General features: G+C 42.0%; 1 protein-coding gene across 1 annotated transcript; it reads right to left on the reverse strand.

The window, feature by feature from the left end:
* Window positions 1-23,840: 23,840 nt before the first annotated feature.
* LOC127080460 (pectinesterase inhibitor 10-like) lies at window positions 23,841-24,176 on the reverse strand. The gene has a single exon (XM_051020779.1). The coding sequence runs from the start codon at window positions 24,174-24,176 to the stop codon at window positions 23,841-23,843; it is 336 nt and encodes a 111-aa protein (XP_050876736.1).
* Window positions 24,177-24,438: the final 262 nt, after the last annotated feature.

The following is a 24,438-nucleotide window of genomic DNA, read 5'->3' on the forward strand; positions in this document are numbered from 1 at the left end:
GAGTCAGAATCCCTGAGTTGAAGTATACCTTTTAGGTTTTCCTCAGGCGTTTTGAAGTTTTGATATCTCTCACCCTTATGCCGGTCTTGGATATTCATCTCTTCCTGAGCATGTAGTATCTCTCACCCTTATGCCGGTCTTGGATATTCATCTCTTCCTGAGCATGTAGTATCTCTCACCCTCATACCTGGCGTTCAGATCACATGTCTCCTTGAGCTTATTACCCAGTAACCGGTAATACCTCGTCCCGCTGCTTCCCCAGGAGTGTCCTTGTAGACATCCCCAGCGAAGTCCCTTAGTGGATTGTTTTCATCCGGATTTTATCCGAAGTATCCGTTGTGGATAGTTTTTGCTGTATTGGCATATTCCCCAATACATGCATCTTCGAGTCAACTCGAGTCTTTCCATTGGATCTTTTCCCTTTGGAATTCTGTTCCCCACGCTTTGAGTCGTGACCTGCTCGCGCATTTTTATCCCTTTTCTATCCCCAGGGTCTTGGTCCCATGGAGTGAATTGCTCACATGGATTATCAGTGGCTTCTGATTTCTTTGCTTTTGTGGACACATATCTCCACAGAGTGTTACCATTTTTCATACCTGCATTTGCACCATGAGGTCTCTTAGGGACCAAAATTCGTCTCTTTGTTATTATTTAAGCCCATTTTACCCCGTCGAGACGAAGATTTTAACCTTCACTTCTCCAGCTAGAATGACCTTAAATAGGGGCATCTGTAAGACCCCAATTTTGACCCTAAGATCCCTCATGGCATCATAACATTGCATTTGCATTGCCTCAAGGATCTTTAGCATCTTGGTTCCCTTTGCCTTTAGGTGAGACTCCTTGTGATTGGTTTGAGATCACCAAGCATGCTTGAATTATACATCATTGTTTCTCTTACTTTTGTTTACTAACCAAAAGCACAAAAATGTGTCACTAACATCTTTTGTTTGAAGCTTGAGTATCATCCAAGACACTTTGTGGGTTCTATTTAGATGATCAGTCAACACTAGGGAATGGCTTGAGATACTTCCAACAGGTTCAAATGGGGTCTATGCGTCAGTCAAAATGTTAATCTTGAAGGAGCAAAAGTTTGTTCATGAGTTGTCATGCTCGCTAAGCGAGCAGAATGGGTCGCCTAGCGAGTCCCAAGGAAAGCCACCAGAATCACCTACGCTTAGAGGAATTTCTTGAACTGTCATGCTCGCTAAGCGAAGCCCACGTGTTTAAAAAAAATGAAAAAAGAAAATAAAAAAAAACGAAAAACGAAAAATAAATAAATAAATAAATAAGTAAATAAATAAATAAAATATAACAGAAAAATTTTGGACTTGGGCCTCTCTCATTTAAGCCCACAGGTCCACAAAAATCAGGTTATAAATTTAGAGTTTTAGTGAAACAAAAGAATTCTATTCCTATTACCCTGGCACGGAAAAAGATAGTGAGAGAAGAGCTAACAGAGTTCAGAACAACCTCCAGAGACTGAAGGGAACTCATCGGCAAAGAACCAATTCCCTCTCATATAAACCCTAAGAGTGCTTTGCAAACCCAACCGGGCAATTCAATTTCATTTGATCTCTCCAGTCAGGTTTGCCTTATTCCCATTACTTTATGCTTTTAATTTGAATGCTCTGAATGTATGAGGTATTATGGGTGAATTTGATACCCTTTTGATCATGTGTTTGACAAGAGGTTTAGGCCTCCTACCCTTGGTTTCTTTTTGTGAGCTTTTTGTGAATTTTAATGGCATGATTCATGTGGTTACATTTTGATTTGGGGGCAACTCTTGATTACCCTATCCTGTTTGCTCTAACCTGTTTTGTGTTTGTTATGGCATTGTTTTCTCCTAATTCCGTCATATTACTCTAACCTGTTTGTTGAGTTTTTGTGAGGGCTCACATACTCTTGCAGGGATAGCTTGCTTGGTGTTCCACTTTATTTGTGGGGTACCACCTGGAGGTCTATTCCGATTACTTGTACTGACTCGCTTTCTTTGATGGTGTTTAGCTTGGAAGAGTCTTTGGGTTTCTTATTTATCTAATTGCTGTTACTTCGGATCTTTATCCGTACGGTAGATCTCTCGATCCCTTTACTTTTCCCGCATGTTACCGATTTCTTAGGTTTCGTATAGCCTCTCGTGGCATATCATTTAAGGTAGCGCGGTTCCTTCATCTAGGACTGCCTTTTTGCATGAGCATCCCTAAACACCCCAAACTCATTGATTTTTCTTCTCCTAAGAACACGTTATCTCCTTCTACTACAGACGAGTAAGTCTCCAAAGGTCGAGCATCCGGTAGATTGCGTAGTAAAGTCGTTCACCCCAAAACACAACCCTTACCCCATAGGTGGTCGAACTACGTTTTGCTCTGATTTTCATCCCAGATGAGATACGTAGGCATAAGACGCGATGTCTTAGCGAGCACACTCCTCTTTAACCCATAGGTAGTCGAGCTACGAAGACACTGATTCTCAGATTCAGATGAGATACGTATGTAGTGGATGCGAAGTCCGTGCGAGTCATTCTCTTTCGACCCTTCTTTTAGTAAGTAGTACATTAGATAAACATACACGCTTTTCTCATCCCTTCAATCATGTTTGCACAAATAATTTTTCACAAAACAACAACCTTTGCAACAAATGTGAAAAGGGCTCCCTAGGAGTACCTAGGATGCTTTGGGTGCCTAACACCTTCCCATTGCATAACCAACCCCCTTACCCAAATCTCTGACATTTTTACTAGTTTTTGATTCGATAAAACTTTTCGGTTTTTGTTCGCTTTCTAACCATTCCTTTGGATAAATAGAAGTGAGGTGAGGACTCGACTTCTATGATTTACCTTGGATTTAGTCAATATCTCTAATGGTAACGAATACCCCGCTACAGTTAGTAAACAAAATAAGAAAAGCAATGATATACAATTCAAGTATGCTTGGTGATCTCAAACCACTCTCAAGAAGTCCCACCAAAAGGTAAAGGGAACCAAGATGCTAGTGATACTTGAGGCAATGCAAATGCAATGTTATGATGCCATGAGGGATCTTAGGGACAAAATTGGGGTCTTACAGTATGGTGATTGAGGCCTATATTCTTATTGTATGATAACTCTTGCCTACTTGTATGATGATTGAGGCATATATTCTTATTGTTTGATTGCCATGAACCATCCCCATTCGTAAGAAATGTACCCCTCTCCCATAAAGTGCATAATATTTATTCTTTCATTCTTTATTCATCTGTTAATACAAGAATTAAAACGAACATCCGATAATCATTTCAAAACAAGATCCAAAGCTCGATCCAACGTCGAGTAATCATTTTCAAAACTTAACAGAACCAGCACGCATTCATCCATTCTCTTATAAGTCGATTTTTTTCAGGCATCGCCATCTACTTATAAGTCGATTGCCTCAGGCATCGCCATTTACCCTTATCCGTGGCTCCTCTCCTTGCTCCATCCGTCGACTCTTGTTCCGTTTAGGTAGCACCCATTAGGTAGAACCCTTTGTATGATAACATAGGTAGAATTCCCTTATTCTTTGCATGCTATCATTAGGTAGATGTTCCATTTTGTAAATCCTAACACATAGGTCCACATTGCATGACAACTCTAGGGTAGAGCTTCCCCACTTTTTAGACCTTCCGTGCGTCTCCGATCTTGTGGCATGCCAGTCCGTTCTATTGCAAAGAGGTAACTGCCTAAGACTCGATTCAGCGAGCTGCGACACCTACTGCTAAGACGTTGAACACATTTCCCACTTTCCTTTGACACAGTTGGTGTCCTCTTTTGTAAGTCCATGTTCATATGGAAACCCCTAGTTAGCCGAACTACGACAACTCTGACTCTCATGGTCAGATGAGATACGTAGGCACGAGATGCGATGTCTTGCCGAGTTTGACTGACAACTAACAACTAATCCTTGTTTTCTTTCGCCCTTGTTGCAATTCTTTTCTCTCGCCCTCGTTGCGATCGAGACATTCCCTTTCTCTTTCCCTAGTTGCAATCGAGACTCTTGTTCCCGTAGTTAGCTGAACTACGTTTTGCTCTGATTCTCATTCCAAATGAGATACGTAGGCATAAGACGCGATGTCTTACCGAGCACACTTCTCTTTCACCCATAGGTAGCCGAGCTACGAAGACTCTGATTCTCATACTCAGATGAGATACGTAGGCAGTGGATGCGACATCTTTGCGAGTCATTTTCTTCTGACCTTCTTTTAGAAGATAGTACTTTAGATATACCTACACCCTTTAGACTAGAACAACAAGAGTGGATCCCGTAGAGTACTACGGATGCGTAGGGGTGCTAACACCTTCCCTTCGCATAATCGACTCCCGAACCCTAGATTTGGTTGCGAGACCTTGTATTTTCCTTCTCTTCAGGTTTTCTTCGATCGTTTCCTTTCCCTCCTTTGGGATAAATAACGAACGGTGGCGACTCTTCTGTTTCTTTTTTTCGCCGGTTGTTTTTCCGCCTCGTTGCGACAGCTGGCGACTCTGCTGGGGAAACGGTTTCCCTATGCGAGTCCCTCCTAGCTTTTGTGGGTTTCTTGTTTGTTGGGTGTTTATTCTTTTGTACAATTATTTACTTTCATCATTTATCTGCTTTATCTTATTGCATTGTATACGTATGATGGTTGTATCTGTTGGATCTGTAGGGTTGGTTGTTTGTTGGGGTGGGTTGTTCTATGAGAGATAAGCCCACTACCCAGGCTTGAGCGTACACACAGGTTTTAGAGTGGATAGTCATGAGGCTTGCGTAGCATGTTGCAACGTTAAGTCGTTCATGAAGACCCACACCTAGACGAGGTTTCTTTTGGATATATTCTGTCCTACGGGTGTTCCGTAACGACATGATGTTCCTTTAGAAATCGTCGACTCTGGTGACCATTTCCCGAGGACTCAGTCGAGGCACTCCTCCGAGACGCGATTATGTTAGCTCTGGTGGGCGCATTCTCGCTGCTCAACCCGAGGACCCAAGGCTGGGAACTTGCTTTTAGGATGTCCTCTTAAGGGGAGTCAGTGGAGGTCTTTTGTCTCGTAATAATACCAAACCTTTAGTGGTAAACATATTATTCTCAACTGAAGGGCTAAAAGCTGACAAACTTCTGTTCTTAGAACCTACCAGTGAGGGGCGGGCTAAATTCACGAAACCTTAACCTTCAACCAACCCGATTTTCCGGTATTCTTGTTGGAGCAGAGCTTTGATCTCTTATATGTTCCTCAGTGGTTTTCTCTTCAGACAGTGCGACCTGACAGTTGTTCAAGCAGATGCAGCAATCCTGATTCCCATGTCATTGCATTGCATCACATCATTTTGCATTCATATCATTTAAACATGTTTATCTATTTCCAGGGGTTTATATCTTCTTCTTGATTCTAGTCGGGGTTTTCTGGTTCTCATCCACGGCTTGATCTTCTTACACTATTTATCTGATGTGAGACTGGAATCAAGGGGTTGAATACCCTTTAGAATTGATAAAAATGTCATTGCATTTGCATATCCATTAGCATGTCTTTCTCCAGTGCTGGCATCATTCAGTATGGCCAAATTCTGCAATCAACAAAGAAGATGGGGATAGTGATTGCGACATTGACAATTGGGTGCGTCCAAGGGTCCCGGGTGAAGTTCTCCGCAACTGGTCTTCTGAAGAGATTATCCAAGTCACTCTTCCTTGAAGAGTAATTTTCTTTGTTCATTTGTACATATCCAAGTCTTACGTTCCGCCCAGGGCGTAATGACTCATTGTAGGGCTCATCTATGTGAATACCTGCATTTTTTATCATAAATAAAGGACGTCTTTTTGCATTCAAATATTTTTCACTGTCTTTCTATTTTTGCACTTTTCAAAAATCAAAAAATATATTTGGCAATGTTTTGTTTAGTTTTCACTCCTTGTTCACACTCATAAGCACATACCATCACTCATGCAGATGCACGTCACCGGATCCTATTGATAACAGTTCTGTTATGGCTCGCCTCAATATTGAAAATCCAATCTTTCAAGCTGAAGAAGAGGGTGATGAAGACTGTGAACTCCCTGAAGAACTTGCCGGGTTGTTAAAACAGGAGGAAAGGGTCATTCAACCACATCAAGAGTCTATTGAAGTGATTAATCTCGGCACCGAGGACGTCAAGAGAGAAATCAAGATAGGGGCTGCTTTGGAAGATAATGTGAAGAAAGGGCTGATTGAATTGTTGCAAGAGTATGTTGACATCTTCGCTTGGTCTTATCAAGACATGCCAGGGCTTGACACAGACATTGGGGTACACCGTTTACCTCTCAAAGAGGATTGTCCTCCGGTCAAGCAGAAGCTCAGAAGAACAAGACCAGAGATGGCTGTCAAGATAAAGGAAGAAGTGAAAAAACAGTTGGATGCAGGGTTTCTAGCGGTTACAAATTATCCGCCATGGGTTGCAAATATCGTTCCAGTACCTAAGAAGGATGGAAAGGTACGGATGTGTGTTGACTACCGGGATCTGAACAGAGCTAGTCCTAAAGATGATTTCCCATTACCTCACATCAACGTTTTGGTGGACAACACGGCTCAGTTCTCGGTATTCTCCTTTATGGATGGCTTTTCTGGGTATAATCAAATTAAGATGGCACCAGAAGACATGGAGAAGACAACTTTCATAACCCCATGGGGCACCTTCTGCTACAAGGTGATGTCGTTTGGTCTGAAAAATGTTGGGGAAACATATCAACGAGCTATGGTAACTCTTTTCCATGATATGATTCATCATGAAATCGAGGTTTATGTTGATGATATAATTGCCAAATCTCAGACGGAAGAAGAACATTTGGTGAATTTACAGAAACTGTTTGAGCGTTTGAGGAAATTTAAGCTGAGGCTTAATCCGAACAAGTTTACTTTCGGGGTGAGATCTGGAAAACTGTTGGGTTTTATTGTTAGTGAAAAAGGGATTGAGGTGGATCCGGCCAAAGTAAAAGCAATACAAGAAATGCCTGAGCCAAGAACGGAAAAACAAGTCGGTGGTTTCTTAGGGAGGTTGAACTACATTGCAAGGTTCATCTCTCACCTAACAGCCACGTGTGAGCCAATATTCAAATTGTTAAGAAAAGATCAGCCTATCAGGTGGAATGATGATTGCCAAAGGGCTTTCGAAAAGATAAAGGAGTATTTGCAGAATCCTCCAATCCTTATGCCTCCAGTCCCAGGGAGACCGCTGATTATGTTTTTGACAGTACTTGATAATTCCATGGGTTGTGTTCTCGGTCAACACGACGAGACAGGTAGGAAAGAGCATGCCATCTACTACCTGAGTAAAAAATTCACAGATTGCGAGTCGAGATACTCAATGCTTAAAAAGACATGTTGTGCACTTGCATGGACTGCTAAGCGATTGAGATAATACATGCTGACTCACACAACCTTACTGATCTCCAAAATGGATCCAGTCAAGTATATATTCGAGAAGCCAGCTCTCACCGGAAGGGTTGCTCGTTGGCAAATGGTACTAACAGAGTACGACATCCAGTATACATCCCAGAAAGCCATCAAAGGGAGTATTCTGTCAGACTATCTTGCTGAGCATCCGATTGATGATTATGAGCCGATGAAGTTTGATTTTCCAGATGAAGACATCATGTTCCTCAAGATGAAAGACTGTGAAGAGCCAGTTGTTGAGGAGGAACCTGATCCAGATGAAAAGTGGACTTTAATGTTTGATGGGGCTGTCAATGCCAAAGGAAGTGGAATTGGTGTTGCCATTACCACTCCGAAAGGTGCCCACATGCCTTTCACCGCTCGTCTGACTTTTGAGTGCACCAATAATGAAGCTGAGTATGAGGCGTGTATCTTGGGTATTGAGCAAGCCATTGATTTGAGAATCAAGACTCTGGACATCTTTGGAGATTCAGCTCTAGTGATCAATCAAGTGAATGGTGATTGGAATACTCTCCAGCCTAATTTGATCCCCTACAGAGATTACACGAGAAGACTGTTGACTTTCTTCACAACAGTAACGCTGTATCATATACCTCGTGATGAAAACCAGATGGCAGATGCTCTTGCTACTCTACCCTCCATGATCAAGGTGATTCGGTGGAACTGTGTTCCCAGGATCGATGTTATGCGCCTTGATAGGGCCGCGTATGTGTTTGCTGTTGAACTGGTAGTTGATGACAAGCCCTGATATCACGACATCAAGTGCTTTCTGAAGAATCAAGAGTACCCTGCAGGGGCATCCAACAATGATAGAAAGACATTGAGAAGATAGGCAAGCAGTTTCTTCTTGAACAAAGACGATGTGTTGTATAAGAGGAACTTCGACATGGTTTTGCTCAGATGCGTGGATAGACACGAAGTGGACATGTTAATGCAGGAAGTTCATGAAGGATCCTTCGGTACTCATGCCGGCGGACATGCAATGGCTAAGAAATTGTTGAGAGCGGCTTATTACTGGATGACCATGGAATCTGATTGTTTCAAATATGCTCGGAAGTGTCATAAATGCCAGATTTATGCTGATAAGGTGCATGTGCCGCCAAATCCTCTGAATGTGATGTCTTCGCCGTGGCCGTTTGCTATGTGGGGCATTGATATGATTGGAAAGATTGAGCCGACTGCTTCCAATGGGCATCGCTTCATCCTTGTTGCCATCGACTATTTCACCAAGTGGGTCGAAGCAGCGTCATTTGCGAAGGTCACCAGACATGTGGTTGCCCGATTCATTAAGAAAGAAATCATTTGTCATTATGGGGTTCCTGAAAGAATCATTACTGATAATCGTTCTAATCTCAATAACAAAATGATGAAGGAGTTGTGCAAGAACTTCAACATTCAACATCACAATTCTTCCCCTTATCGTCCTAAGATGAACGGTGTTGTTGAGGCAGCAAATAGGAACATAAAGAAGATTGTGCAGAAGATGGTCGTTACGTACAGGGATTGGCATGAGATGCTACCCTTCGCCTTGCATGGGTACCGTACTTCAGTATGTACATCGACCGGGGCAACCCCTTACTCCCTTGTGTATGGTATGGAAGCATTCCTACCTGTTGAAGTGGAGATTCCTTCTCTAAGAGTCCTGCTGGATGTCAAGTTAGACGAAGCTGAATGGATTCAGACAAGGTTCAATGAGTTGAGTCTTATCGAAGAGAAGCGAATGACAGCCATTTATCATGGGCAGTTGTATCAAATTCGGATGAAGAGAGCCTTTGATCAGAAAGTGCATCCTCGATGCTTCCAAGTCGGAGATTTGGTGTTGAAAAGGATCCTTCCTCCTCAGACGGATCACAGGGGCAAGTGGACTCCTAACTATGATGGACCATATATTGTCACCAAGATTTTTGACGGTGGAGCCTTAATGCTTGCAACTATGGATTGTGAAGACTTCACTTCCCCTGTGAACTCAGACGCAGTTAAAAAATACTTCGCATAAAATAGACCCGCTGGACAATAAAAAGAATAGTCCAGGCAAAAAATGGGCATCCCGGCGAACCAAGAAAATGAAAAAGGTACGGGAAAAAGTTAGGGATTAAAAATGAAAAAAGGATTGTACACCTGGTAATTTGAAAACCTGAAAAGGCAACTTAGGCAAAAATGGGTATCCCGGTGGATTGAAACCCCGAAAGGGCGTTCCAGGCAAAAGTTAGGGATTAAGCGAATGACTGCGTTCTGAGTAGTTCTGAATCTCATCTCTTGTCGATAACTGAAAACTTTCGAAGGATAGGAAACAGTCCAATCACCTTTTTCAGAAAGTTGATCATTTGGAGGATCTTGAAGACGAGCGAGTCATAGCAGAATTGGAACCCGATAGAAATCCATTTCACATTGCCATTAGATTAATTTCTGCTTTTATCTTTTGGGCAATTACCTCTTTCCAGGGATTGCTTCCTAATGTAAAAGCCTATTCAGAGGCCACTCAATCAATAAAATCATGTTATTCAGTATATCTCTGTGTTCATTTTCATTTTACTGTTTTGTTTGCAAAAATGACGTCCGAATTTTTAATAAACATTGCATCATGAAACATAAGAGCTTTACAGGTACATGCTTAATAAACATTTTAAAATTGCTGTAAATTTTAAGTGCTTTGGATCGTCTATTCAGAACAGGTACACTCGGGGCATTTCCTTAAGGTTTCCAGCAGATGATCGCGGATGTCTTTCTTCGACAGTTGGTATTTGGTATCTTATCCTTGCAAAGTTGGTCCAAGCATTGGATTCTTCAATCCTCAGCAGGTCCTCACTACTGTGCTTCCCCAAGTTTTTGTTTCAGATTATACATTCCCCAGTGGAGTCGACAGTGCCAGACTGTATCTTCCCAGCAGAAGTGGCTGCTCCTCAGAGTTCGATGCCAAATCGATGATCTCGACGCTAGATCCATGGTCTCTTTCCTTGAAGCAGAATCTCGGTATCGTATCGGTGTTTGCTTCCCCTGCTGAGTCGTCTCTCTCGCAGATTTTGGTTGCCAGAACCACCGTCGCCTTCCTCAGTAGCAAGCTTTCAGTACCATTCTCTCCCCAGTCAGAGTCTCGGTATTTTGTTATTGCCAGAACACTGCGTGGCCTGTTCATTTCCCCATAGAGTTCATCTGTTGTGTATCTCCAACGGCATTGCCAGGGTCCAGAAGATTGTGGTCACTTCCCCACCAGAATTCCCTGCCTCGGCTTGGCATTCTCTCTAACCTAGCATTTCGCATCCCTGCATGTAGAATCATATCGCATTGCATCCTCCCAAATCGCGTAGCATTTCCATTTTCATGGAGCATTACGCCATTGAAAAATTCAAACATACGCATGTAAAGCATAAAACATTCTATGTATCCCAAGTGATAAGCCAGAAGTTTGTTTCCAGTACTCAGACTGAAGTTTGTTCATAACTTATCCTTTATCATTCCCAGCACGGGTCGTTGGCCCACGTGCCGCCTCAATTATCATTTTCCCTATTTCTGCCGATGCTGATAGGCATGCAAGTTTCCGGTATTCAGACCGAAGTGGCATTCAGGCCAGGTTTCCGATGTTCAGATCGAAGAAGTTTCCGACGTTCAGGTCGACGCAACTTGTGGCATTCAGGCCAGTTTCCGGTATTCAGACCGAAGTGGCATTTAGGCCAGTTTTCCGGTCTTCAGACCGAAGTGGCATTCAGGCCAGTTTTCCGATGTTCAGATCGAAGAAGTTTCTGACGTTCAGGTCGACGCAACTTGTGGCATTCAGGCCAGTTTCCGGTATTCAGACCGAAGTGGCATTCAGGCCAGTTTTCCGATGATCAGATCGAAGAAGTTTCCGACGATCAGGTCGACGCAACTTGTGGCATTCAGGCCAGTTTCTGGTATTCAGACCGAAGTGGCATTCAGGCCAGTTTTCCAATGTTCAGATCGAAGAAGTTTCCGACGTTCAGGTCGATGCAACTTGTGGCATTCAGGCCAGTTTCCGGTATTCAGACCGAAGGGGCATTTAGGCCAATTTTCCGATGATCAGATCGAAGAAGTTTCCGACGTTCAGGTCGACGCAACTTGTGGCATTCAGGATAGTTTCCGGTATTCAGACCGGAGTGGCATTCAAGCCAGTTTTCTGATGTTCAGATCGAAGAATTTTCCGACGTTTAGGTCGATGCAACTTGTGGCATTCAGGCCAGTTTTTCCGGTAATCAGACCGAAGTGACGCTCAGGCTAGTTTCCCGGTGTTCAGACCGATTTTTGATAATCTAGTATCTTCCAATGTTCAGATCGAAGTCATTTCCAGTATTCAGATTGATGAGCGGCATTCAGACCATGGTTATTTCTATGTTACCATTTATGTTGGTATTCATGCTAACACTCTTTTTCGGTGCTCAGACCGACTCTCACCGTACCAGACGGATTCTTTTTTCAAGACCACCTCTCTTGCCGATCCTGACAGGCATTGTTACTTTATTTTTCACTTTCCTACTTCAGTGTAAATTTTCGGGCTTTTATTGTATTCAATCCCTTGATACCTCGAAAGAGTGAAAGCCGTTGCTATCTTCATTTCGAGTCTCCAGTTGATTGAATAGGGGCAGCTGTAATACCCCAAAATTTACCCTTCATTTTTCCTGGAAGCATGGGATTATGTTTTACACTTCATTAGCATCATACTAGGTCATACTCATTGCATACTGCATTAGTGACATGGAAATCAGGTTTTAATTGATCACTCCTTAATAGAAGGAGCCCACACAAAGCAAGATTGAGAATTGGACTTCATTTTCTAAGTATACAAGTCTTAAGGGTCTCAGGAGGTCCAAATGTCTTATTATGGTCCTCAGTTCTTCAGTGAAGGATTCAGAGCTATCAGAGTGTTCATCTGGATTAAATTAGGAAACCAGGGTTTCATGGTTACCTGCAACAGGCAATATTTGGTTCGAAGTAGACGAGCTCATCCATGTCATGATTGGAGAGGCATCTTGGCCTAGGAAGACTCACAATTATCTCAGAAAGATCCATTGGCAAGCAGTGCAATCAGTTCCCGATCAATTTTGCCCTAAAATTAGGGTTTGGTATAAAATCAATTTATTTCTGATTCTTGGGGTGAAACTCTTTTCCATGGCCCTCCATATGTCCACAAGGGTCTACATACAAAAAATTAGCTTTTTATTTGACTCAGAAGTGCTTCAATTGATCACTGGAATCGAGAATCAGACAATTTGGGAAAAGTCAACTGTGGGGCCAGAAAAGTCAACTCCTGACTCTTTGAGAGTAGAATCTCAAAATCCATGCCTAGGGGAGCCTACATGTGAAATTTGATCAAGGTTGGATCATGGATTCATCATTTAATCAGGAATTGGAAAAGTTACTTAATTTGGAAATGCTTGACTTTCCATTTAGGGCAAGTTTTCATGATTTTTGCACTCACTTTAAGCCCATTTTCCATCAGGATAAATGCTCCATTTGAAAATTTCTCCAACATGAAAGTTGTTCCTCTTGTTCCAAGCTTTCTAGAAATATAAAGTTTGCTCCATTTGTATCAAGATTGAGAAAGTTATGCTTAGTCAAAGTGGGGCATATTTTCTAGGACACTTAGAAAAATTTCTAAGTCCAAAGATCTCCAAAGTTTGTCAAGACTTCTTGGCCAGTTTGCTTGCACTTCAAGGCATCAATGGAAAATGTTTTCTTCACAACAATTACACCTTTCCATGTCCTCTTTCACCTCCTTTTGGAATCATCTCATTTTGATCTATGGTTTGAGAGATACATTCACCTAAAGTGGGCACCATGACTTGATTTTCTAGGCAGATTTTAGGCCAAAACTTGCCCAACCATTTTGCAATTGGTGTGACATGATTTTGAGACCATTTTTCACCTTCTTCCATTCATCATTTTCACTTGTGCCCAACATGAAACATGCTATGCTCCATGAGGTCTTGCTACTGTTTGCATTATTTCATCATTTGGTGACTTGATCATCAAGTTACATGGCCTCAAAGTCACCCCTTTGGACTGTTTTCTTGCCAAACCAAACCAACCAAGTCATGCTGCATTACACAGCCCACGTTTTTGTTACCTCATTTGGCCATGCATCAACATTTCCACTCACTCAAACTTTTCCAAAATAAGAAACTTGCTCATACACCTCACTTTTGCATCATTTTGCTCATGACCAAAACAGACCATTTGTCAGCCCATTAAGGATTTATTGACCCACATATTTAAGCACTAAAATCCTAAATCTGAAGGCAAGCATTATGAATTTTCGAGCAAGCAAGCAAGGCAAGTTTCATTGCAAGGTCGGATTCCATTCTTTCTCAACAAGGTCTCAAGTTGAAGCTCTTGAATTGAGGCATCAAGGCAGCACATTTCTTCTTCCATTCTCTCTATAACCAAGGGGCAGTGGACCAAGCTTCCACTAGGTAACCTTCATTACTTCATTTCCATGGCTATTGTTTTGCTCATTCCATGCTTATTATCATTACTGTTTGCCATGCTATATCCATGCTCATCATCATTACCATGCCAATCATATGCTTGTGCTTGCTTCTGAAGTCCTCAGTATGAGGCATTGTTCATGTCGTTTGAGTTTGTGTTGTTGCTTGTTGCTCATATTCGTGGCCATGTGGACATCTTATTGACAATATTTCTCCATGTTTAGGCCACCATTTAACCTAAAACAAGATACCACGTTAATCTACACATTTCATACTTGAAACTTGGGCTTTATTTCATGTCATTTGATGCCCTATGGTGGTCGCATTTTATTGTTGAAGTTGGAAGAAAACCATTGTATTTTTGTATTTGCATGGCATTAGGGTTTGTTTCCATGGGGAAGACAACCACGAGTCGTCGTGAAAGCCGCTGGATCAAGCGCGCATGTTGTAATCTGGACCGCCCATGGTTTTTTGTCCTGTAGTCACAGCTGACCAATTGATAAATGTTTACATGATTTATTTTATTAAAATGTTATTTAAATTGTGTCACGTGCTGATTTAATTTAATTGTTTGGACTGGGCTTTCGCCAGTTGCTGTTGACACCTTCATTTCCTGGCCCATCAGCACTAATCCATTCCCATTTTCATTTTCTTTTTTAATTCACATTTATTTTTCTGTTTTAATTTTAATTGATATAAAATATTTTCTTTATCCATAAAAATATCCAAAAATATTTTGCATATTTCTTAATGCCTTATTTAATTTTATTAATTTTTATTTTCGCACTTATTTAGTATGGATATTTTATTTCAATTATTAATTCTAAATGGTCCATTTTAACACACATTTAACTCTTGATTTTATTTTCATGACTTAGAATTATTTTTAGCTTTTGATTTTTGGGATGAAGGTTGACCACTGTCTCATGGTCAACCTGACCATTTCTTGGATTTTTTATTTCACCATTTGCTATTTATTCTAAATTTATTTTTAACCTAGTTTGGTTGATTGACTTCTAGTTTGACCTCTGTTTTATTTCAATTAATTCATGTACCAATTTTCATTATTTTTAAAATCTTTTTGGGGGATGATGATGTCCTGACCCCACCTTACTTAGTTTAATTTTTCATAATTTTCTTGATTAATTTGCTATTTATTTGGTATTTATTAAGTGGACTTGAAATTTCAGTTGACTTCTTTATGATCGATGTTTGACTTAGGGATTGCTTATGGCAATTGAAGAGATCTTTTGATCCTCCCTTGCTCATATCATATGCCATGTATTAGAGGCCTTCTATCTTGATTTTATTTGGTCCTTACCTCCTTTCCTGATTTAATTATTTCAATGGCCTTTCTGTGCATCTTTTCATCTGTCTGGTTCATCTGTTATCTCTTATACTTGTTTCTCTCATTCATGCTTTCTATTGCTTGATTGTTTAACATGTTCATACTCCCATGCATTGTTTAATGCTCCATTATTTGATTCTTTGTTTTGATTACACACTTGTTTACTTATTCGATTTGATTGATAACTATCACCTACTTGTATGGTGATTGAGGCCTATATTTTTATTGTGTGATAACTGTTGCCTACTTGTATGATGATTGAGGCATATATTCTTATTGTTTGATTGCCATGAACCATCCCCATTCGTAATAAATGTACCCCTCTCCCATAAAGTGTATAATATTTATTCTTTCATTCTTTATTCATCTGTTAATACAAGAATTAAAACGAACATCCGATAATCATTTCAAAACAAGATCCAAAGCTCGATCCAACGTCGAGTAATCATTTTCAAAACTTAACAGAACCATCACGCATTCATCCATTCTCTTGTAAGTCAATTTCTTCAGGCATCGCCATCTACCTATAAGTCGATTGCCTCAGGCATCGCCATTTACCCTTATTCGTGGCTCCTCTCCTTGCTCCATCCGTCGACTCTTGTTCCGTTTAGGTAGCACCCATTAGGTAGAACCCTTTGTATGATAACATAGGTAGAATTCCCTTATTCTTTGTATGCTAACATTAGGTAGATGTTCCCTTTTGTAAATCCTAACACATAGGTCCACATTGCATGACAACTCTAGGGCAGAGCTTCCCCACTTTTTAGACCTTCCGTGCGTCTCCGATCTTGTGGCATGCCAGTCCGTTCTATTGCAAAGAGGTAACTGCCTAAGACTCGATTCAGCGAGCTGCGACACCTACTGCTAGGATGTTGAACACATTGCCCACTTTCGTTTGACATAGTTGGTGTCCTCTTTTGTAAGTCCATGTTCAGATGGAAACCCCTAGTTAGTCGAACTACGACAACTCTGATTCTCATGTTCAGATGAGATACGTAGGCACGAGATTAGATGTCTTGCCGAGTTTGACTGACAACTAACAACTAATCCTTGTTTGCTTTCGCCCTTGTTGCGATTCTTTTCTCTCGCCCTCGTTGCGATCGAGACATTCCCTTTCTCTTGCCTTAGTTACAATTGAGACTCTTGTTCCCGTAGTTAGCTGAACTACGTTTTGCTCTGATTCTCATTCCAGATGATTTACGTAGGCATAAGACGCGATGTCTTACCGAGCACACTTCTCTTTCACCCATAGGTAGCCGAGCTACGAAGACTCTGATTCTCATACTCAGATGAGATACGTAGGCAGTGGATGCGACATCTTTGCGAGTCATTTTCTTTTGACCATCTTTTAGCAGATAGTAATTTAGATATACCTACACCCTTTAGACTAGAACAACAAGAGTGGATCCCGTAGAGTACTACGGATGCGTAGGGGTGCTAATACCTTCCCTTCGCATAATCGACTCCCGAACCCTAGATTTGGTTGCGAGACCTTGTCTTTTCCTTCTCTTCAGGTTTTCTTCGATCGTTTCCTTTCCCTTTGGGATAAATAACGAACGGTGGCGACTCTTCTACTTCTTTTTTTCGCCGGTTGTTTTTTTCGCATGTTGCGACAGTACCTCACCGTTCTTATGAAACAGATTTTTATGAGTCTTTCGATTTCTTGCTTGTTCTTTGAAGTAACGTTCGGAGCAACCCATCGAGGGTGTTGCTTCACCGGCTTCTTCCCAGGTTGAATAGGCAGTCGGTGTTCTACTACACTTCGATCCAAACCTGGCATTTCGTCATAATCCCAAGCAAAGCAGTCCTTGTATTCGGTCAATACCTCGACTAGCTTTGCCTTCATTTCTGACCCCACCTTAGAACTTATGTAGGTTGGTCTTTTTGTTGTTCCATTTCCCAGGTCGATCTCTTCGAGGGGGTCTTGCACATGCATCTTCTGGGACTCATTTTGTGGGTTCTTTTCGAACCCCAAAGGCTCATTTTCATATATACAATCAAGCCTCCAGCTTTCTAAAGCTGTTGTCTGGTCTAGACGACCATCATCTAGACTTTCGGCCTCACAGGCCAAATTCTGGAGTCTCGTCCTCTCTAGAATTGACTTCCTCTTCTTTTCAGCCAAATAGGCCGAAATTCGAGCCAGGCTTTCTGACTCAGCAATCATCTTTGTCGACTACTGGCCACCCCGTAGGTGGAAAATTCTTGTCTCTGATCCTATTTCTTCCTCGTTATCCCAAATGAAACCATGATCAGAGTATAAGTTCAGAACTTGACCAGTATTGATGGAAGTATAATATCTCGATTCGTCATCACATGGCGCTATGTTCGCCAAATGTTGGTCAAACGACCTCTTGGAACCCCTGTCATCGACCCGGTAATAGCTTTGGCCGGCTTCAATGTTCTCTACGATGTCGTTCTTTCGCCAGATTATAAGTCTCTAGTGGACCATTGAGGGAACTGCCCCTATCCCATAGATCCATTCTCGACTCAGAAGAAAGTTGAAGACGGCTCTTGAATTTATCACCATGAATAGCGTTGAGTGCGTCGTCGTGCCCACCGTGAGGTCGACCTGAACCACCCCCATTATGTTGTTGGTTTTCCCTTCATAATTTGAAAGGACCATGTTGTGTTGTCAGAGATCTTCATCAACTTTTCCCATCTTCTTGAACAGAGTATAGGGCATTAGGTTGACTGCAGCACCTCCATCGACAAAAACCTTATTCACTGCCATTCCATCCATCTTAGCTCTGATGAACAATGGTTTTAGATGGTACATCATCCCAGGACTGGGCCTTTTAAACATTTCTTTCTTCTCCTCCACCATGCTATTATTCATGACATAGTAGCACAAAGGCTTTCCTCCCTCTATTTTGTCTAGTACAAAGTTTCCCTCTGTTTCAGAAACTTTAGATACCATGTCGTATTCGGCTGGTAGTACCGACACAATTCCACAGTTTACGAAGAAATCATCACCATAGATATCGTCGTTGTTTTCTTCATACATATCCTCATCAAATTCTTCATCAGATTAAGGAGATTATTCAGGCTCTTCCTCCTTTGGTTGGGGAGAGTACTCCGACTCCTCCTCCTTTAATTTTTCCTCGATTCGTGGTTGTCCCTCGATCTCCGACGAACATTACACGTTATGAGTAGCTATCACCGCCTTCTTTCCCTTCGAGTCGACGGTCATGGCCACTGTCTGATTGGCCACCATTTTTTCCAGTCCCTTAACCTTAGACATTTGTTCCTTTTGTCCAGTAGTCTCCGAAGTCTTCGACTATGGGATGGTAACAGCTTTCCCAGCTTTTTTGTTTCACTGGTGGCGTCTCCACTCCATCCTAGTCATAAAATTCTTTCCGTTGTAGTTAGCAGAGATTGTGTAACCTCTCCTCTTCTCTAGAGACATTGCCTTTTTTTCCAACATCCTCCATTTTGGCTTCTTGCCCCCCTTCTTATTGACATATTCTATTCATTTCTTCTGTGGAACATCAGTTGGAGGAATGAATGTCTTCAGGCGGGGACGTTGAAATTGTCTTATGTACTCTTCATTCCATCGAGGTGCTCCGTTCCTGTCGAACATGAATGTAGGACAACAGGCTTTTCCTCCTTCTCGACCTTGTTGTCAGCCTCTAGTCTTTCGACGGTTTTCTCGTCGAATACCGTGTTGCACTTCAGGCATAACAGGTCCTTTGATCCCTTCTCCTTGCACTTCTCTTGGAAGTCAAGCAAAATTTTGCCAGGCTGGAGATAGGCCGACTCGGGCCTCTTTTCGTCTTTCACTCCGAAACCTTTAGTAGTTTTGACCTTCATTACTTCAAATGATTCAGCTAACGAGGTTGGTTTGAGAACCTCAATGATACTACCAATAGTCTCCACCATCATGCACTTTAGAGGCTCAACATACAATGCTTCTTCCACCTTCAAAGGGTCAGAATCCACCTACATTTTTGGCCTTTTGCCAAACTGGAGCCTTCCTTCTTTCAGAGCTTTCTGCACCAAATCCCTGAAAAGAACACATTGGTGAGTTTTGTCACCAAGGAAATTATGAAATTTACAAAATCTCCTTTTCTTTTTCTGTTATAGGGGAGGGTCTTTTAAACCCCGAGGGATGATAATATGTCTGTCTTTTACCAATAGAGGAAAGATCTCATCGCATTTAGACACGTCGAACGTATATGTCTTAGCGACGTATTTGTCTGTTCTCTCTGTTCGACATGGTTTTTCCCATTCGATGGTTTCAAAACCTTGCATGTATATGGAGGTCCAGGCTTAAGTTCCGATCATTGACCTCACCCCTATTGACTATATCTTTATCATCGGAAGAGCCTCCTTCGATTGCGATGTAGGACACTTCCTCTTTTTTCTGATATCGACCCTCCTTAGACTTTTCGGCTTTCAAGCGTTCGATACGTCGAACCCTTTCTGCCAATTGGTCCATATCCCTAAGATACTGAGTATCCAGCTTTTTCCTTATAGAGTAATCTAGACCCCCAACTTTCATTTCGACTAGTTCGTGTTCAGGGACTTGAGTAAAGCATCACGCCTTCAATAGTCTAAACATGTTCAGGTACTGATCAATTGACTCAATGGCCTTTCGCTTAACGCTAGCTAGTTCCTTAAGGTTGATCTTTGATTGTCCCATCTAAAATTGTTCATGGAACAACCGTTCCAATTGTGTCCATGTTTGGATCGACTGTGGAGCTAGCATTATGAACCAGGTAAACGTGTTTTTCGTGAGAGAACTTCGGAAGTATTTCAACTTCAAGTCCTCGTTGTTTGCTATGTCACCAGCCTCGGTCTGGTACCTCGCCACATCTTCGACGGTGGATTCTTCAGTATCCCCCGCGAACTTAATAAATTTAGGGACTTTCCATCCCCTTGGTAATTCTCTCTGTAAGACAAAATCTAGTAGAGGCGGGGAGTATGTCGACCGTTGGAGGCAAGGACTTACTCCTTTTCACACTATGATCCGTTTGATGATAGCCTCTAGGTTTTGTTCCCTTATGGCTGCGTCGTGTCGAACTTGTTGAACCACCTGGTCAGGATCCTGGTTACGATTAACCATTACCACGGGGGGCCTTCGTGCTACCCTTGGAATGTGTTCAAACTCCTGGTATTCTTGTTCGACAGTATCGTCTATCATCTCCTATTATCGAACTGGAGTCTCTGGTCGAGGAGGAGGCGTAGGATTTTGACGTACTCGAGCCCTTGGAGCTCCTAAAAAGTCTTCAATCCTGGTCATTTGGGTCGCCAACTGTTGTAACTCTACGTCGAATCCTGGATCAAAGGCCTTAAAATAGTACGCATTTGCTGAGTTAGCATGTGTACGATTTCATGGTTACTTTCGTCCATTTGTTGTCTCATAACGACAACGGAGCTAGACGTAAATGTTGGGACTGATTGAGACGTCAATCCGAACCCAGGGGGTCGACCAAATGGGGTTGCCAAAGTTCCAAACCCTTGATAAAAAGGGAATGGCGATGGCGAGGTATTGTTGTAAGTCGAGCCGAGGTTATGCATGTTTTCCATAAACTCTATCGGCATTCCCAATGTTCTGTGTATGAGAGTCGTGTAACTGGGCATATGTTGCCCTATAGTTCCCATGGTTGTCGATGTCGGCGTTTGTGGCTGACACGGCGTCAGGATTGGTCCTACAAATGCTATTGAGACCGTCGATGCCATACTAGAGCTGGTGTCAGCGGCCTGGGGCGTCGTTGTGTCTCCCGCCGAAGACGTTTCTTCGTGGGGTCAGGAGACGTCATTTTTTCACTGTGTAATTGCATACAACTTAACATTGTTGAGGTCCCGCCGGGTGTGCCAATTTGTTGTTTTACGCAACAATCTCTAGCCTTCCTGTATAAGGTTTACTTGCAGGACCGACTAAGGAGTCCCAGACTTAGTGTTTTGGATGTATGGCTATTTGGTAAACAATGCTTCTGACTGGTTGAAAGGGTGTAAACGAGACTCTTGACGAGTCAGGGAAGTAATAAAGGTAAAATGAAAAGCATAAACGATAAAGTACTGAAAGAAAGATGATAAATGATAAAACGAGACAAGACAAAAGATAAACTTTGCGAAGATTAAATGACTTGTAATTGTAAAGTGGAGGCAAAATACATTATTTGTGAGGAGAGTAACCTTTGAATTCTAACCTAACATTGCCTTAAATACTAGTTCAAAATAATCATCGAGAGGTTATAAAGCCCTCTTGAGGTGCCACGTGTCGGTCCACTTACCTCATTTTGGCGCATAACTACCCACGACCTCTTTACGTGCCCGCGTTCCTATTTTTCATTCAGAACCTTTCGACTTCGAACCAGGCAAAATCAACACAGAATTTTATACTGGTTCGCTTGAATATCAAAGCTACTCCAGTCCACCCGGCCAAGGTGATTTCTCCTTAAAAAAGGACTTAATCTACTCGTCTTGAAAGATTACACAACCAATCGTCTAAGAGAATAAAGATCTCTTAGCCCTCTCAAGTTTACAGACTTCACAAGTCACTTGAGGAGTTATCTAGCAATATGATATGATTATAGTAATGAATAGTGCTTCTAAAATAAGCAGAAATTACACAAGGTAAGAGCAAGAAATATTCCCACACTAGAGCAGCTGCTCGTGAGATAATGAATAATGAAAAGTCAAAGTATTGTATTCTCCTGTATTTCAGGTGTCTTCTTTGGGTGGCGTTCCATCCTTTATAGAGGAGTAGCGAGAAGACCTTTGAGTGATGTTAATGTCAGAATCTTGGGCATTGATGGATGATTAATGTCATTAATCTCCGTATTCTTTCCAAAGCAATATTTGGAGCGCCATAACATCCTTCCAAAAAAAGCTTCTTTCCATAAGCGAGTTTCTTCAAGGTTAAGCTTTATGAATCAGAGGATCCTAATGTCAGAGCCTTCATTAAGTGATTGCAACTTCAGAAGATGCTTGTTGCTGACTGTCTTTAGAGTCTCTCCTTACTTGATTTCATCAGAGCGTGCATCTTCAAATTCTAGAGTCATTCTTCCACATCAGAGTGTTTGACTTCTTTAGTTTAGCTTGGGCTTGCGTTTGATCAGAGTCAGAGCTTCTGTTCGCGTATCTTCTAAGTGGTGTCTTAGAGCTTGATTTTGTATCTGATGAAGTCTATCTGACTATTTTGATTACATTCCTGCATACTTAGAAATATTTCGTTAGGGTACCATTTTTTTGTTTCATCCTTTGTTATCATCAAAATCTTAGAGATACATTGTAGAACTAAATTTGTTCTTACAATCGCCCCCTTTTTGATGATGACAAAACAAGTCAGAGTGATGATGAAATGGTAAATAATATCTCAGAATCAGATAAGAACAGGGGACTCCCCCTGAGTTAAATCATCAGATTTCTCATAAGTTCTTACCAGACCTTCCTTGTGTGGTAGTTGGTTTGCACCTTAGTTGTTATCCCGCATAGCTTTAGTTCTCATAAATCATTAAGATATTAACGTTTGTAGTGTATTAAGAGGCTTAGATCTGTATTTTCATCAGAGTTATTTTAGTTCTCCCCCTTTTTGTCAGACTCAAAAAGACAGTATGGCAAGAAACATATATTCATATATGAGAGAAAAACGGGTACAGATAGGAAACAATGAAAGCATACATCAACAGGCATAAGAAAACATCAGAAGAAAACAACAAAAATCAAAGAGCCTAAGTGCCTAAGGGTTTGGAGGCGGAGGCATCCTTTGGAGCAATTGAGTTAGCAGGTTCTGAATGTTGTTGTTGATGGAGTCCTGATGATCCAACCTTGCTCTCACAACTTGTTGTTCCTTTTGCAGTTCCTCCATAGTTTTTAATACCATAGGGGCGAAACCAGAGTTAGATTGCTCCTCCTGAGTCAGAGCATTAGCATTAGCCTTTGCAGCTTCCTTTGCAGCAATGCGTGTTGCCTCTTCAGCTTCGATTTTTGCTTTTGCCTCAGCCTCAACAGCAGCAGCAGCAGCCTTCCCTTCAGCATCTATGATTTGTTGCTCTTCTTCTAGGCGAGCTTTCTCTTCTGCTTCCTTCCTGACCTTTTCCTCAGCCTCTCTGACCAAGCGAGCCTGTAGCCTTATTCCAGCATCTCTGATAAAGTCGTTGCGGACTTGTTTAGAGAGGCCTTTCAGTTTGAAGGCTTCATAGGTCATCCATCAGATCACTCTGTTCCAGTAGATCCTCACTGCAGAGGGATCATCACTGATGATAGAGTTGACAAACAGAGACTTGATCTTCTCCACTAAAGACTCTGCAAATAAAGTTATTGCTTCTTCTAATGTGGGGAAGGCAGTTTCTAGTTCAGGGTTAGAGGATGGGGAGGATGGTGGAGTTGGATTGGTGTCAGCGGGATTTTGAGTAGGAGTGATGATGGCTTCAGAGGTTGGTAGCGGGGGAATATCAGAGGGAGGTGGTGTTGTTTATTTAGGTGGTGGACTAGGTTGATGTTTAGAGGGTGAAGGTTTTGGTTGTTCAGGAGGTGGTGTTTGTGGTTGATCAGATGGAGGTGGATTTTGTTGTTCAGGGGGTGAAGAGGTGACTTCTTGTTTAGGTTGTGGTGGTTGTTGTGAGGCCAAAACACATGCCTAAAGTTGAGCTAGTGTGGGGGATTGGGGGTCAGAGTGTTCGTTGTCTGATGAGAGAATGTATTATGGTGGGGATGAAGGTGTGGAAGATGATGGTGAGGTGGTTTCATTCAGCATTTTTGCTTCAGAAACGGGTAGGGTAATGGTTGCGAGATTAAATTTCAGAGATGGTGGGTTAAAGGGTCTGATGGTGGAGGGTGGTGTTTCTGATGGGGTGTAGATAGGAGTGGTTTGGGGAAGAGAAGAAGCAATAGGCTTTAATTTAACAAAGCGAGAGGGAGGCAGAGACTTACTTGGAGAATCAGCCAGAGGGATTGGAGGTCTTGACCCAGAAGTTTCTCCCAACTTTGCCTTCTTTGCCTTCTTGGACTTCCCAGATGGCTCCCGTTGTCTCTTCATGAAATTGGGGGGACGATCAGGTAGTCAATCCATAGAGAACTCAGAAATATCCACCCCTTGGCTTGCAAGATCTTTCAGATAGTGAGCCACCACTTCTGGAGGGTCAATCTTGGAGAAAAGGTAGAGACCGTTGGGAATCTTCCTCTGATTCTTGAGTGCTTCCCAGGAAGTGTCTAGAGTTGGTTTAGCTCTGACTTGCTCAATCACCCCCATACTCTTCAGATTTTGAGAATTCAAAGGTCTTCCAATGTCAACAGTGACA

This window comes from Lathyrus oleraceus, chromosome 5, assembly GCF_024323335.1.
Source record: "Lathyrus oleraceus cultivar Zhongwan6 chromosome 5, CAAS_Psat_ZW6_1.0, whole genome shotgun sequence".
Classification (NCBI taxonomy): Eukaryota; Viridiplantae; Streptophyta; class Magnoliopsida; order Fabales; family Fabaceae; genus Lathyrus; species Lathyrus oleraceus.